Raw genomic sequence first — 16,313 nt, forward strand, 5'->3', positions numbered from 1 at the left:
ATCGGTATTCGGTGGTGATAAGAACGGAGTAACGAATAATAATAATAATAATAGTTAAGGTATGTAGGTCAACATCGTGATTGATAACAGTAGCGATTGATAACCACGTCGCCGACTCGACGGCAGCCGCGTTCCGTCCGACTGCGAACCTGATAAAGTCGGTGAGCGATTTGTATCTGATATCACATACACGCATACTTACACATTATATATGTATATAATATTTACATGGAATATTAATAATATTATGAACATCATAATATCGTACAATAATAATTAATAACGCCTAATATTAAAATATAACTAATACGTTTGGCTTCGATGGCACGCGTATTAAACTCGTCGTCGACGTGATTATAATAATATATCGTCAGGTGCGTGCGTCTGGTGTGTGTGTGTGTGTGTGTGTGTGTGTGTGTGTGTGTGTATGTGTGTGTGTGTGTGTATGTCCATGTATACGTGTATGTGTGTGTGTGTTTGTGTGTGTGTGTGTGTGTGTGTGTCTTAATTTAATTCGATCGTCTTAAGACTTCGCCAGGTACAAGAGGTGTACAACGCCCAAGACGTCTTGGACTGCTGTTTTTGTGTCCGTTTTCCGCACGTCGAATATCCTTCGGTCTACAGCTTACGACTTCAGCGGCGGCGGAGGGTCTTGTTAGCGCGACGTTGACCTGGTGGTGCAGCGGTCGCTCGCTGGCTCGTCCATGGACTTTGGATCGGACTTGTTGTGCCGGTTTAACGCGCACGTGTACACCCGAACTGGCGGTGAACGCGGTGGCACCTGCCGCGATAACGAAGTAAAGAACAAACGGATGTAACCGATAGCGAAAATTACTCATCACACTTCGCCTAAGGTACGACAGTAATAATCGAATTACACGTCGATTGCAATACCCTACGGTTTTCTTTCTGATCTGTATTTTTCGGGCACATTGTTGCGGTCTCCGATACGTCCACGCACAGGTAAGCAATTATTCAAAATAGTATTGTAATATGTGACCTCCTCACAGTTATTATAAAGCCTGCATGATCACATGAAAAATAAACTGAGCGTTTGCAGACTTAGTTTGCATTCTCAATTTCAATTCAGTTCACAATGCTTTTAGGGCCATTCTTACAATGTCTGGCTTAATAGAATTCTGCCGGTAATAAAATCTGTTATCAGTCAGTTACTGCTAACCGACATTTTACCGAACATTGTAAGAATGGCCCTTAGTGTTGGCTGATTACTCTCCACTTTCCCACATAGGTACTCTACTTTGAGTTACTCAATGTTCCCTTGACCAATTATTATAATTAAACAGTTTCATGGCTCCATTTAATGTACTATGGTCTATTAAATAGAGTATTGTACTGTGTGGCTTTGTTAAAAAAAAAAAAAAAAAAAACCATTAGTGTATTTTACAGTGCTTACTGACTGTCATGGATTATTTCATCATCAGTGCAAGTTGGTAGCATATAGCTCATGTTCAAAAACTACAAATAACAAAAACAAGTCATTAAGATGATGATTTCACCAGGAGGTGGTGGCGGACACCAGTCGTCAGCCGCTGCAGCAGCCGTGGCAGCTGCTGCGGCTGCAGCTGCAGCATCCTCTGCAGCAGCAGCGGCTGCCTCTTCATCTTCCTCAGCTGCAAGTAGCTTTCTGCACTTAGGTGATGTGGTGTCGCTGTACTCAGAAGGCAGTGTGTCAGGATTCTTGAGCACCTTGGGGTAATTACAATATACCACATTTTAGTACCTACCCATTATATTTTTGTACATTGTTAAGACATTTTTTTTTTCATTAATAGTCTGGTGGATGATAGAGCTGTTGTTTGTCCTGAAGCCGGTGACTTAAACAATCCACCAAAAAAGTTCCGAGGTATGTATATATATGTATAATATAGTATAGTTAATAGAAATACTATAATATTTGTGACTTTGTGAGTGAAATTTATGTGTTTTTTTCTAATATTTTTCCTTCAGACTGCCTCTTTATGATGTGCCCAATGAATCGGTATTCGGCACAAAAACAATTTTGGAAGGCAGCAAAGCAACAACAGCTGCAGCAGCATCAGCGTTTGAGTGGCAATGGATTTCCACCCGGGATAGGACCATTAGGACCATCTACAACAGTAGGACCTCCGATAGCCACAGATACTGTTTTAATCAAGCGTCTACATGTAAGTATCTTTTACACATTTAATATATTTTTCACTCGATTTTTTATTAGTAGGTATTAGTATGAATAAAATATTACTATTATATTATACATAAGTTATAATTACAGACTAGATTATTGTATATGTTGGCACAAAGTGAATAATAGCATGTTTATTAATTTAATTTCTTACTGGTACTCACTGACATGAATACATATATATTATATTATATGTCAGAAAATTCATGTTTTACATACAATTATACAAACTACCATGATTCTATGGGAAACATTAAATAAGAAATTGTTAAGTGTGACATACATAGTGCTATACATATTAGTATAATATCTAGAACATTTTATCAAAGTAAAATATAATTGTATGAAGTGCTACATTATTATACTTCTTTAAAAATTACTGGAGGGTTGTAAAACATCTATATAAAATCAAAGATTACTGTATTAAACTACAACACTTTTGTAGCATGCTGCTGAGATAGAGAAACGCCAGAATGAGTCAGAGAACCGAAAACTATTGGGGACTGTAATCCAGTATGGCACTGTTGTACAGGTATGTCATTTATATCAACTTTTAGTATTTTTTTTTACAACCATTACCTGTTACAGCTTCTACATTTAAAATCCAATAAATACTTGACTGTAAACAAGCGCCTGCCTGCCCTGTTGGAAAAAAATGCCATGCGTGTTTACCTTGATGCAAATGGTAACGAGGGCTCATGGTGGTATGTGATGCCATTTTATAAGCTGCGTTCTACCGGTGATAATGTTGTTCTCGGAGATAAGGTCACCATGGTGCCGGCCTGTGTTGGCAGCGGTGGTGCATCACTCGGTACACCTGGTTTGGGAGGTGCCATGGGTGGTACAATGGGATTTGGCTTCGGTGGAGGCAGTGGATTTGGTGGAGGAGGAGGATTCGGTGGCGTTGGTTCATTTGGCGGTAGCAGCTTTGGAGGTGGTGGCTACTATAATCATCAACAACAACAAGTTGCATTGCATGTTGCTGGAAATTATGAGCTTCCCGACAATCCAGGTTGCAAAGAGGTCAGTAATATTTTTATCTCCATATTATGTTCATAAACATATAAATAAATGGATTGCGCTTTCCTTACCCCTCATCTATCAGAAACAGAAATGTACATTGAATGAGTGAGATGGATGTAGTTGGGGACAACCATGAAAGAAATAGTAATTTTTAATTATATTTCATTCATGCCATGAAATTATTGTAATTTATAGATCATAAAACTAATAAGTAGTGATAACTATCATTGATATTTGATAATGTCATAAATAATATCATCAAATAATTTGAGTATTCAATTATTTCCTCCGTGGTTGCCCCAACTGCTTTTATCTCTCTCATCAATGTCGGTTTCATGATTTCTCTCTAAGCACCGTCCATTTATTTATATGTCTATGACTATGTTCCTTTAATTAATTAATTTTATTTTGTATGTGTATACTCGAGAGTATACTGGAATGTAATATGTATAATATCATTGATAATATTAATAGTGTTATATTGTCATATTGTCTTAACCTTAATTATTATATGCTATAATTAGAGTAATATTAAATCAATAATTTTTTTTTAATTAAATATTTGATATCTCATACTTAATTTACATAAGAATATAACAATAGTATCGACAGATTATAACACAAGAATCATTAATATAAAAACAAACCATTTTATGAATTTTAAAATTAACATATTATAGCTGTTATATATTTATGTGGATAGTTATCTATCAATCAATTAGTTTAAATGAATTAAAATTAATATTAACTTATTAAACTTTTTAATCTTTATATGTAATAACTATACAGTGCATTATATGTTATTACTTATTATACACTTGGATTTTTATAATACATTATGAATTAATAAAAAAGAATTTCAAACAATGATAATGGTTTTATTTTTTTTACATTAAACTATAATTTTAAATTTTAAATTTCATAGTAAATTATTTTATCTAAAAATATAAACTTTTGTCAATCCTTAATTGTTTAAAATCCCGCTTACAATAACATAAGCTAAACCAATTAGGTACCTGTAAATAAATAATAATACATTTTGAAATAAACAATAAAATTATAATATTTTAATTTTTTGAGATAGTTAAAAATACTACTCAGTAAAAAAAAAATTGGTTATCTATGTGTTATCTATACAATAAGCGTTTATAAGATATATCATTATATTATAAATTTACTTCAATATTTTCATGATACAATTAGTTATTAATATATCAAATATTATAATGTTATGGAATTCAGGTAAATGTTGTCAATGCTGCCACAGGCTCGTCTATCCATCATCATGTTCAACACGGTAACAATCAACAGATTCAACAGTATCAGCAGCAGTCATGGAAGGTAACTTTATTCATGGAGCACCGCGACAATCAAGACGATGTGTTGAAGGGAGGAGATGTTCTGCGCTTATTTCATGCTGAACAGGAAAAGTTCCTTACAATGGATGAGTATAAAAGACAACAACATGTATTTTTACGAACAACTGGACGGACTTCAGCCACGGCGGCAACGTCAAGCAAGGCACTTTGGGAAGTTGAAGTTAGTTATTGTCAATGATTATTACCGCTGTTTGTTAAATGTTAATTAATTAAATATTTATTTATAAATTAACACCATTTGGATTTTAAAATTAGTGATTTAAGAAAAAGATAGATAAGTTTAACATAAAACTTAAACAATATTAATTACAAGATAAAAAAAATGTGGTCTTGGTACGAAAGATCATTGGTTGGTATTAGTTAAAAACTTTAGTAGTAGGAGCATTTTTAGCGAAGTTGGACTGACTTTTTGGTAAGTAAAAGGGTTCCTGGAGCCTGGTGTTCCCTGGGACACAAAAACAGATTGGCTGTAGCTGTAGTTCTAGGTGCATTTCACCGTGAATTTTGAACCAAAAACCTTTGGGTGAAATTTACACAAGACCTAAGGTGACATTCTTATAACAGTTCAAGGCCGAGTAACTTGATTAAAAATATAAATGATACAATAGACTAAGGAAGTATAATTCTCAGTAGTTTTCAAAAGCCTAGGGAAAACGGGAATTTTTAAGAAAAATAGATTTTGGTTTTTTTGAAACTCTAAAATAAATAACCATAAATACATACAATTTTCACCGAATGTTTACATAAGCATTATTATACACCTACAATTTTCAAAATATTTTGGCTCTTTTTGAACTATTTATAGGCCTAAAGAAATCAGGCATTTTGATTTTTACGTGGATTTTTTTAAATTATAGTCGAGTTAAATTTGTTGTAACTAAAATTTAAAAAAAAAAATTTGTAAATTTACAATAGTGTTTTTTATTAACATTTAAAGTTTTGAGAAGAAATGAAATTTTGACAACATTCATCAAAGTCATGAAGTATTGCAAATTATTTTGAGTTAGATATTCATAATAAATTTTCTATTTATATCAAAAAATTGAAAATTAAATATAAAATTCCTCGTAAGTTTTTCTACTTCTAAGTTCTAACAAACAAAAAGTGTAACAGAAAATCAAATTAATTTTTCATGAGTGTTTGAAGTTCAAATTGTATTGATATTGAATATTCACTTGTAAATTAATTAATTCTCATCGAACGATTTTATTAATTTAATTCGAAAACAAATAACTGTATGTACTTGATATTTTCACCAAATGCGTATTTTATAATTTTTCATAAATAATGTAATTTTAAAAATATTTTTATTTGTTTTAGCTATTTATAGACGTTTGAAAATTTAAATTTTAGATTCTGAGTTGAGCTATGAATGTACTTATTGACTTTACAATGATGTATGTTTTTAATTTTTAATTTTGTGTCCATCATCACCTTTTAGGACAGTATAAATCCTTAGATTTTCTCCAACAGCATATTTTCTGATAGCTAAGTTAATTTAGTAAAGTCAAAAGTAAAAATTTCCCATAGGTTTTAAAAAGTGCCGTGAAAAACAAAAATAAAATTAAGGAAAAACTGGAATTTTTACGCAAAATAGGTTTTCGACAAAATTGATTTTGGTTTTTGGTGCAACTACAAAACAAATAACCGTAGAAACATGTAATTTTCAATAAATGTTGATATTAGCATTTTCTATGCACCATACATTTTTTAAAATATTTTGACATGTTTTAAGCTTTTTACGGATATTTTCAATTTTTTTTAGAAGTTTGAAGTTAAAATTTTTACAACATTGGATATTTACTCAATTTCTCATGTATCTATTTTCTTTTTTGCTGTAATCCAAAAACGAATAACTGTAGGTACTTGAAATTTACACCATTTGTTTATTTTATCAATCCATATACTTGTTAAAATTTTCAAAATATTTTGACTAGTTTTGTGCTATCTACGGACGTTGGATCATATAGCTTGAAATTATAATACAATGTTCCTTGTACGCTGTTATAATAGCATATCAAAAATATTAAAGATACATGTACAAAATATCTAAAAAATTATTTAATCACAACTTTTGTATTGGTAGATATCTAAACTAAAAATAACGATTTTAGTTATCTGTAAAATAAATTACTTTAATAGCAAAAATATCATAAAATATTATTATAGTACCTAATATAGGTTGAGAGACTGTCATCGCTCAGAATCGTTTTTCGTATACAATGATTTTATTCTAGATACCTACAACTGTTGAATAGAGCAGTGCCCACTCTCACATTTTACATGTGAATTTCCATAAAAATAATAAATATGTAATGATTTCATATTATACTGAATTATTTAGATGTTTCTAGTGCATGTATACACATATATTTAATAATTTTTTTGACCATAATATAGTTCGAGCGCCTGTTTTTAGGTAGGTACTTAAAAACTAATTGAAACATACTATAATAATATTTTTATCTAAACTCTTATGAAAAATTAAAACACAGTTATTAATACCTGTAAATATTTATTTTTCTTACTATTTATAACTTGGGACGGGGTCCTCATTTTTCAACTAGTGTACACACTTAAATCTGAAGTTTCTATTAATCGGCGTCTATTTATTAAATCGTTCATATTTTGTAAAATTTGATGTTAATTACAATAAAATAATATGCTTATATTATATTATATAGATTTCTTAGTATATCGCGATCAACTGATTGGGAACCTCTGATTAGAAACGACCGATTTTAATAAAACCATTAATATATACTTCGCTCTTTTAATAGGAGGTCGAAGGTGAACCCTTGTATATGTATATTATGTAAATCAATATTAATGTTTTCTATGATAACATTACTTTAATAAATATAGTATTACAACTAATTTAATATACAATGCATTATATATTATTTATCATTTTAACTATAAAACATTAGTATAATAGTATTATGATTTATGTTAACTATAAATTATAATGTAGACCAGTGATAGGAAAACTATGGCTCGCGGGACAAATTTAACTCACGACTGCACTTAAGAGAATCGTATTTTTCGTACGTTTTAGACCAATAAGAGATGGTAAATTACACATACTTCGGAATGTCTAATTTTAATTTCTTATACATGTATGAACTCTTTGACAAAATATCCGGTCTTTTTAGGTAGTTGATTTTCGATTTTCAATTTTAAAAGACAATTAAATAAAGATTTTTTCAAAAATCCCATAAAATAATTGCATTACGTTTGTATATTTTTTGGGCACATCTGATTTTAAATCAAAAAAGTGATTCATAAAGTGCATAGGTAGTCTAGAAGCTTATAAATTCAAGCATTTTTTCAATATCAAAATCGAACTTCAGGTAATATGATTAATTTAATACCGATTTTAGTAATTTTTATTATTCTGCAAACAAGAATATAATTGATTTTTCGCCGAAGTATTGACATGCGCGTGCGCGTACTAGAGTTGCATCCGTCGGCGGTTGTCCGACGCGGCATTACAGCGATTCTCGGAAACACACTAATGTTTATTTACTTCTCACACTTAGACATAGCCTAAATGTGCATGTCATGTGAATTGCCTCAATATTACTCCTTAAAACATTATAATCTTGCCTCCCTGAATGTGGCCGCGATCTATAATTTTAGGTTGTAAAAAAATAAACAGGATACCTACTAAAAAATATAAAATTTATGGCGTTTTTTTTCCCGCTGTACTTTTTTATTTTTTGACTGTTCAAAAATTTTGAGTATCCCTGATATAGACGTTGTAATTTTATCTCATATAAGCACCTATATCGTACAAGTCCATGTGGTTAAAATCGTTTTAATACGGTTCTGATTATTGTCTGCTTCTACAATTACGCGGCTCTTTATAATCTACATTCTACATTATATGATTTATCTTAATATAGTTCTTTATCGTAAAAGTGTCACTTGAGTATAATTTGTCAATATGAATCACGATAACTCAGTTCATGCACGACCGTGTATATCATTATATGTATATATAATACAGATTACAGACTTTATCATCTTGGCAGAATGTATGATACTGGCATTAGTAGACCTAGTAGTTGTCGATGTGTTGTTTTTACACGAAGGACTGTCTCCCACATTTATTTTGTATGAATATTTTATTTCTTTATGTCCTCTTAAAATTAATATTTTTTAATTAAATACAGACATAATTGTCACTACCGAAGTCCTATTTTCTCCTTATTATGTTTAATTGTATTTAAATAGTATTTAAGCAATACATTAGTTATAAATGCAAATTTTTTTTTTTACGCAGGTAGTACAGCATGATCCTTGTCGTGGTGGTGCCGGCCATTGGAACTGTCTATTTCGGTTTAAGCACCTTGCAACGGGCCACTATCTAGCTGCTGAAATAGACGACGACGAAACTATGGATCAAATGCGATCAAAACTCAGAGGTTCTTCAATTTTGTTTATATTTCAATTGGTTCATTTATAAATATTTAATTCTCTCTGTGGTGATTTATACACATAGATGTTCATGGTGGACCTGTATATCACTTGGTGTCAGTGCCGCATTCCAACGAGATATCTTCATTATTTGAACTTGACCCTACAACGCTGTATCAGGGCAGAAGCGGTCAAAGTAGGATGGCTGCACGTCAATTACAATCGAGTGGCACTCCAGCATATGGTGGATCATCTGGTACACAAGCAATTTCAGGTTATGGTGGTGGTTACAGCACTGCTACAATGGCTGCAATTCAACATCATCAACCAGCCAACTTAGATTCAGTAGTGCCGCAGTCGTCATATGTTCGTCTCCATCATTTGTGTACCAATACGTGGGTCCACAGCACTTCGATTCCCATTGACAAGGATGAAGATAAGCCGGTCATGTCCAAAGTAACTAAAGTTTTTTTTTATTTAAACTATAATTTTTTGTAATTACTATAATGAAAAATGTTTCACTTGATTAAAAAAAGGTTGGATGTGCTCCAGTCAAGGATGACAAAGAGGCATTTGCCCTAATACCAGTATCCCCATCTGAGGTACGAGATTTGGACTTTGCCAATGACGCATGTAAAGTGTTGGCATGTAACAGTGCTAAATTATTAGAACACGGTTCGATATCAGCTAATGAAAGACGGTAAGTTTTTTTAAAAAAAATATTCAATGATAACAACAGTTTTGTTACTGTTATAACAGTACTTGCCTATTTGTTTCTCTCTGAAAATAAAGGGCCGTCACAACGTTACTTCAGGACATTGTGTACTTTGTGGCTGATATGGAAAATGAACAAAACAAATCAGAAGCATTAGAATTAGTGGTAGCGAATCCAAACAGGTAGTTTTTTTTTACTAATTTGTCTTATAAGTATATTATATGCTGTTATTACAATAATTATTATTATAAATAGAGACAGGCAAAAATTGCTCCGCGAACAAGACATACTCAAGCAACTTTTTAAGATACTACAAGCTCCATTTGTCATGGATAATGTCATTAACTCTAATAGTGGAGGAAACAACAGTGGAATTGGTGGTGTACGAGAGGGTTGTGGTGGAGTAGCTGCTGCCGTATTAATAACAACAACAGAACCTCCAGATGGAGATAATCAAAAATATGCAGCTGCGTACAAATATATGTTCCGGCTATGTTATCGAATACTACGACTTAGTCAGCATGATTATCGGAAAAATCAGGTGTTGCCTACTTTCTTATTATACATGATACATTTTAATCATACCATGTTAGGTATTATTTATTTGTATACCAGAAACAGGCCAATGATTTAACAGATAAATATTATAATATAATATAATGTAATATTTTACAAAGATATTATAACATGTTCAATTATAAACTAATATATATTTGATTATATTATCCTACACTTATGACACCGTTAAATAAATATTGTAATTAAAATAAAATTTACAGGAATACATAGCTAAACATTTTGGGTTCATGCAAAAACAAATAGGTCTTGACATCCTTGCCGAGGACACAATAACAGCGCTGTTGCACAATAACCGAAAACTGCTAGAAAAACACATCACAGCTGCTGAAATCGAGACTTTTGTTGGCCTAGTACGTTTAAAAAATGGCGGCGGAGGAGGATTCAGTCAGTCAGCACCCAGATTCCTTGATTACCTAAGTGATTTATGCATATCGAATAAGAAAGCCATTGCCATCACACAGGAACTTATCTGTAAAAGTGTGCTGTTAAGTGGTTCTCGGGACATTCTGATAGAAACCCGGTAAGTAATTTCCTTACCTTTATCTTTATATAATTAAATAATGTAATTGTGTTAATTTTTGTTTAATATTTCTGTTTAATATTCTTCATACCAAAGAATGATGAAGCAATTGCTGCAGCATCAACGCAGCAAAGGCGGAACAGCTCCTCCATTAAATATCCACGAACTGACTGACGTTGATTTTTCTGATTCTGGCTTAAATGATGACCAAGTGGTCATGTTATCCTGGAATAATGGAAAGGTTGGTTTACTAGATTTTTAAAACTACAAAAACTATTGATAAACAGTAATAATGGATTTATGTAAATACATATATTGAAAACAGAATTCCAAATCATTGGTTGACCTATCAGCAGAGGCCCGTCGCTGGCAGTTGCAGCAACTACAGCACCTGCACCAACATAACAAAGCTGGTGCGGCTGCTACAGCGGCATCAAAAAACTGCAATGGTTATGATGATTGGCATCTGCTTGAATACTACCGACATCAATTGGACCTATTCTCAAATATGTGCCTAAACCGTCAATACTTAGCACTAAACAATCTTTCACCGCACCTAGACATTGACTTGATACTTAAGTGTGTATAATTTTATATAGCATATCACATCATAGTTGTCTTTTGGTTTACCAATGCAACAGTAAATAGTTAATTTCAAACACAGTTAGAATAAATGTAGTTAACTTTTCGAAAATATTTTTTTTTATTATTTGTCTTTAAGATGATGTCAGTGCACTATTTTTTTCTCTCTCTCTGACCTACATGCAACATACCAATTTTTCATTCAGCAGAACCAATCTTATGTTGTTACATTTAGTATTATACTGAATCCATCTATCATCAAACTTTAAGTTAAGAACATTATCTGTGTTCCTGATGTTAGCTATTTTAGGATATTTTCTTTTGCCTTCGTTATGAACATGTTAATTATTATTACAATTTAAAAATGAATATAGGTGAATTCACTCCTATATTAAAAGTAACAACATAGAGTTGGTTCTGCTGAATGTAAATTTGGTATGTTGCGTGTGAGTCAGAGAGAGAAAACAAATGGTGAGCTGACATCCCCTTAATGTAGCATGAGCAAATAATAAACTGAAAAATAATAGTCACTTAGTTATGTTATGTTTTTTTAACATTAAATATTTTCTTCAAGAATACAAGACTAAAAACAATGCTTGCATACACTTTTGTTGAATATTTCATTCTTGAGTTGTTAATAGATATGGACATAGCTATGCGAGACATAATTAATTATTGTTACTACAATATTAATTTTTACTAATGATTAAATGATTTATTCTTGATTAAGTCTTAATTTTGTTAGTGTTAAGTTATTTTTTTTACAATTTCTGAAAACTGCATACATAATTAATTATAACTTAACATTTTTAAAATTTAAAAATAATCATAGGTTAAATTGTTAAATTTTGTTTCCAATGTAAACATTTTATAACCGATTCTGAATTTTTTTATCCATCTAGTACAGCCATACTCAACCTTTTTTTTATTTGGGCCACATAAAATATTTTAAAATATTACGCGGGCCGCAAGTTGAAATGAATAGAACGGAAATTAAAAAAAAAAACTAAAAATAAATTTATATATTGTGTATATTGTATAACATTTGAAAATTTATTATAAAAAAAATGTAATTAAATATTTATTCTTAATAAACTTAATAAAATTCACACTAATTAAATATTTATATTTAATTAGTGTGAATTTTGAAATTGAGATAGTTTTTTTCACTATTTTGGACATATCTGGTTTGTAGTTGCTGCATGCTACTCTTAACAAGTCGTCAAGATGTGAATCAGTAAGCCGATTTCTGTACACATTCTTTGCGTATTTCATTTTTGAATATGAAGTTTCACATAGATATGTTGATGTGAACATTGTCATCAAAAAATGGGCACATTATTGTAGGGTTTTGTATTTTCCTGGCACTAAATTCCAAAATTCTATGTATTCTTTTTGTTCTCTCTTCTCTTTGAAAATAGCTTCGAGATTTAAAATACATCAAAATCGTTATAAATAGAAAAAATACCAAAAACATAATCATCCTTATCTATTGTTATATTTTATATTTATAATAATATTAGTTTTGAAACTTATATTTTTTTATCAATTCAACGAGTTCTGTTCGGGCCACATATAAATCGTTGGAGTTTTTTTGTTCGGGCCGCAGGTTGAGTATCGCTGATCTAGTACCACTATTAACTTATAATTTAAGAAAGTATACTTTAGCTTAAGATATTGTTTCCAAATAAGTTTATTTTTTACTATATTATGTTATACTTTTTTTTATATTTATTTTTTTACATAATTATACACTGATTACATTGAATTATATTTATTATTTTTACATCAACAGATGTATGGCCGATGAAAATGTCCGTTATGATTTACGTGCTTCATTTTGTCGGCTAATGTTGCACTTGCATGTAGATCGTGACCCTCAAGAACCTGTCACTCCTGTCAAATACGCCAGACTGTGGTCCGAGATCCCGTTAAAAATAAGCATTGATGAGTGAGTAATTTAGAATGATTTTATCATGTATAATGATAATAATAATAATGATTGAGTATAAAAAGTATTGTACAATTGTCACAGCTACGATAATAATAGGCGGTTAAACAATGATACGGCCGCCGCTCAACAAGTACGCACCAGGTTCAGCTCTACCATAGCATTCGTTGAAGACTATTTGTTCAACGTAGTTGCAAAAATGTGGAATTTCCAAGATGCTCAACAAAACAAGTTAACTTTTGAGGTTAGTTGTTTTTTTATCTATTGAATATTAATTATGACACCCTAGCGTTAGAACATGGATATTTATTTAAATGATAAAATGTAGGTGTAAATTATATTTTTAACCAGATTTATATTACAAATTGTCCAAATCCTTTATTTATTTAACTTAGTATTTAAAATAATATTGTACAAATAAAAATAAAATGTTATCAATTAATATAATTTATATTATATGTTTATCTGAGAATTATTTATTAAGCTGAGTAATAGAATGTAATTATTTGTCATAATAATATAACCAAGAGCCAAAGAAATCATAAAGAAAATAATAATGAATATTTACATGTTATCTATTAAAAAAAATCCTGACAATTAAAAGGTTATTATTTACATATATTTATATTAATATTTTTAGGCTTTTTTAAAAAATTCAAAGTTACAAATTTAAATATTTCATTAGTGTCTTTGGAATACAGGGTTGTTTTTGGATTTTTTAAAAGTTTGGTTTTCAGATTTTTTTCTTGTCCTGTTTTTAATAGTTAATATGAGTTTTAAGATCTTATGTTAATTAATCTATTTGTTGGTTTTAAATGATTTTTGTATGTATACAGGTTGTCAAGTTGGCCAGAGACTTGATTTATTTTGGATTCTACAGTTTTGGTGACTTACTCCGACTCACAAAAACACTTTTGAGCATTTTAGATTGTGTGTCAGAAAACGACTTTGCTGCTGTTGGCCGTGGTAATGGGAGTGATATTGTTAATAGTGTTTCAGCGGCAGTTGCCGCTACAACAACATCATCGACAACATCGGCAGATGTGCAAGGTAAGGAGCAATACAATTCTTAACTTCATAGCTGTTGTTATTACATATGTATCTAAATGTGACATAATTCTGTAAAAAAATCTATCATAAAAGTTCATAATTGGGAATCTCTTGCAAACTTTTGTACAGCTGAAGGAATCGGTGCTATGAGATCAGCGATTGGAGATGTTGGTGCTGTAGTTACTGGACTAACGCTTGGTGGAAGTAGTGGACGCAGGCATCCCCCACCGCTATTAAATAAATCAAAATCCACATTGAGTATGGTTACCACTGCTACGACGGGTTCATCATCCTCATCGCTACTACACCAGCAGACTGGGAGCAGTGGTTCAACAATCGTGAGTGGTGAAGCATATCCTCTGGTCATGGACACAAAGTTGAAAATTATTGAAATATTACAGGTTGGTGTTCTTTGTATTTTGATATTTATATTTAAAATATGCTAACTATATAATTATTGCTATGGTTCATGTTTAATTTTAATTATATGTTCCCTACTGAAAAATTATATTTATTGTGATTATAATATTACTCATGTCAAAAATGTTGTGTCTACAGTTTATATTAGACGTCCGCCTAGATTACCGCATCGGATGTTTGCTGTCAATTTTCAAACGGGAATTTGATGAAATTGAAAGGTCTGCGGTAGCTGCTGCAGCATCCATTTCAAGCCTATCACAGCAGACGACAACGGGTACAGGGTCATCATCAACATCTACCAGTCCTACAACGGCATCTTCCACAACATCATCATCATCTGTATCTTCATCAGCATTTATCGATCATCACTACCATAAGTCAATCGATTTGGAGCGGGTAGGCGCTCAAGCCGAAGGAATATTTGGTGAAAGGTATTTATTTATCTTGTGACTTACTTAATCCTGGAGTTTTTGGTTTGGTATTTTTGAGTAGTAGTTTTTATTCTCATTCTTGTCCCATTCTTTTACCCAAACATGATAACTAACTATGGACTAACGTTTGTGTGTGTATGTGTGTGTGTGTGTGTGTGTGTGTGTGTGTGTGTGTGTGTGTGTGTGTGTGTGATTAATTTAACAATAGCGAAGAGTGTGGTGGTGCTGCTTTGGACCTAGACGACAACGGCGGCCGAATGTTTTTGCGCGTGCTCCTGCACCTGACCATGCATGATTACCCTGCCCTAGTCTCAGGAGCATTGCACCTGTTATTCCGGCATTTTAGCCAACGGCAGGAAGTGTTACAAGCATTCAAACAGGTACGTCTCAAAATGATAATTTCAGGATCAAAATTTCAAAATTATTTCTGAATATTTTGTGTATAACATACACAGTATAAATTAAATTTAATATAATGATTAATTTTGTTTGACAAATATAGTATGATGTTTATAATAGTTACAATGATATACTAGTCATAAGGATATAAAATATCTTATATAAGTATATTATAATATTTTTATTTAATACTAACTGCTTGTGTATTAAAACAGGTCCAACTTCTGGTGTCAGACGCTGATGTTGAATCCTATAAACAGATAAAATCAGATCTAGATGTGCTACGTCAAAGTGTCGAGAAATCTGAGTTGTGGGTTTACAAGTCAAATAAACCGACTGCTGCTACAGTAGCTGCTAGTGGTAGCCAACAGTTACATAATGGCAGTGATGAACATCAACAACAAACATCTGTGTCTACCACCCAAATACCTATGATGACGACAGATGGTACCACACCAGTAGTCTCGTCGTCATCTGTGAATGCCAACAAAACTACACAATCACAACCGATAGTAGTGGAAGGCACCCGTGTGGCACAACCTACAAATACTACTGAAAAAGCATCCTTTGATATTTTTACAGCTGAAGTTAGTGGTGGTGGCGGTGGTGAAGAAGAATTTGAAGATGATGAATACAAAAAAATACAAAAGGTAACAGTTT

At 31.8% G+C, this 16,313-nt stretch overlaps 1 protein-coding gene across 4 annotated transcripts in view; it reads left to right on the forward strand.

Annotated features, from left to right (window-relative positions):
* The first annotated feature begins 221 nt into the window (after positions 1-221).
* Positions 222-16,313, forward strand: part of LOC132934110 (inositol 1,4,5-trisphosphate receptor) — a 30,096-nt gene continuing 14,004 nt past the window's right edge. Inside the window, exons 1-22 of one of the 4 annotated variants that reach the window (XM_061000387.1) lie at positions 222-963; positions 1,396-1,713; positions 1,794-1,864; positions 1,969-2,165; positions 2,628-2,714; positions 2,771-3,205; positions 4,448-4,744; positions 8,873-9,014; positions 9,092-9,462; positions 9,543-9,706; positions 9,799-9,903; positions 9,977-10,262; positions 10,501-10,820; positions 10,917-11,061; positions 11,146-11,399; positions 13,198-13,353; positions 13,438-13,597; positions 14,190-14,403; positions 14,533-14,804; positions 14,962-15,254; positions 15,463-15,634; positions 15,869-16,303. In XM_061000387.1, the coding sequence (XP_060856370.1) occupies positions 1,505-1,713; positions 1,794-1,864; positions 1,969-2,165; positions 2,628-2,714; positions 2,771-3,205; positions 4,448-4,744; positions 8,873-9,014; positions 9,092-9,462; positions 9,543-9,706; positions 9,799-9,903; positions 9,977-10,262; positions 10,501-10,820; positions 10,917-11,061; positions 11,146-11,399; positions 13,198-13,353; positions 13,438-13,597; positions 14,190-14,403; positions 14,533-14,804; positions 14,962-15,254; positions 15,463-15,634; positions 15,869-16,303 (4,785 nt within the window). In that variant the 5' untranslated portion in view covers positions 222-963; positions 1,396-1,504. Of the gene's footprint in view, positions 1,714-1,793; positions 1,865-1,968; positions 2,166-2,627; positions 2,715-2,770; positions 3,206-4,447; positions 4,745-8,872; positions 9,015-9,091; positions 9,463-9,542; positions 9,707-9,765; positions 9,904-9,976; positions 10,263-10,500; positions 10,821-10,916; positions 11,062-11,145; positions 11,400-13,197; positions 13,354-13,437; positions 13,598-14,189; positions 14,404-14,532; positions 14,805-14,961; positions 15,255-15,462; positions 15,635-15,868; positions 16,304-16,313 lie in introns of those variants that run through there. The other 3 variants (XM_061000386.1, XM_061000385.1, XM_061000388.1) reach the window with 3 other exon arrangements.

The sequence above is a fragment of the Metopolophium dirhodum genome, chromosome 1 (genome assembly GCF_019925205.1).
Source record: "Metopolophium dirhodum isolate CAU chromosome 1, ASM1992520v1, whole genome shotgun sequence".
NCBI lineage: Eukaryota > Metazoa > Arthropoda > Insecta > Hemiptera > Aphididae > Metopolophium > Metopolophium dirhodum.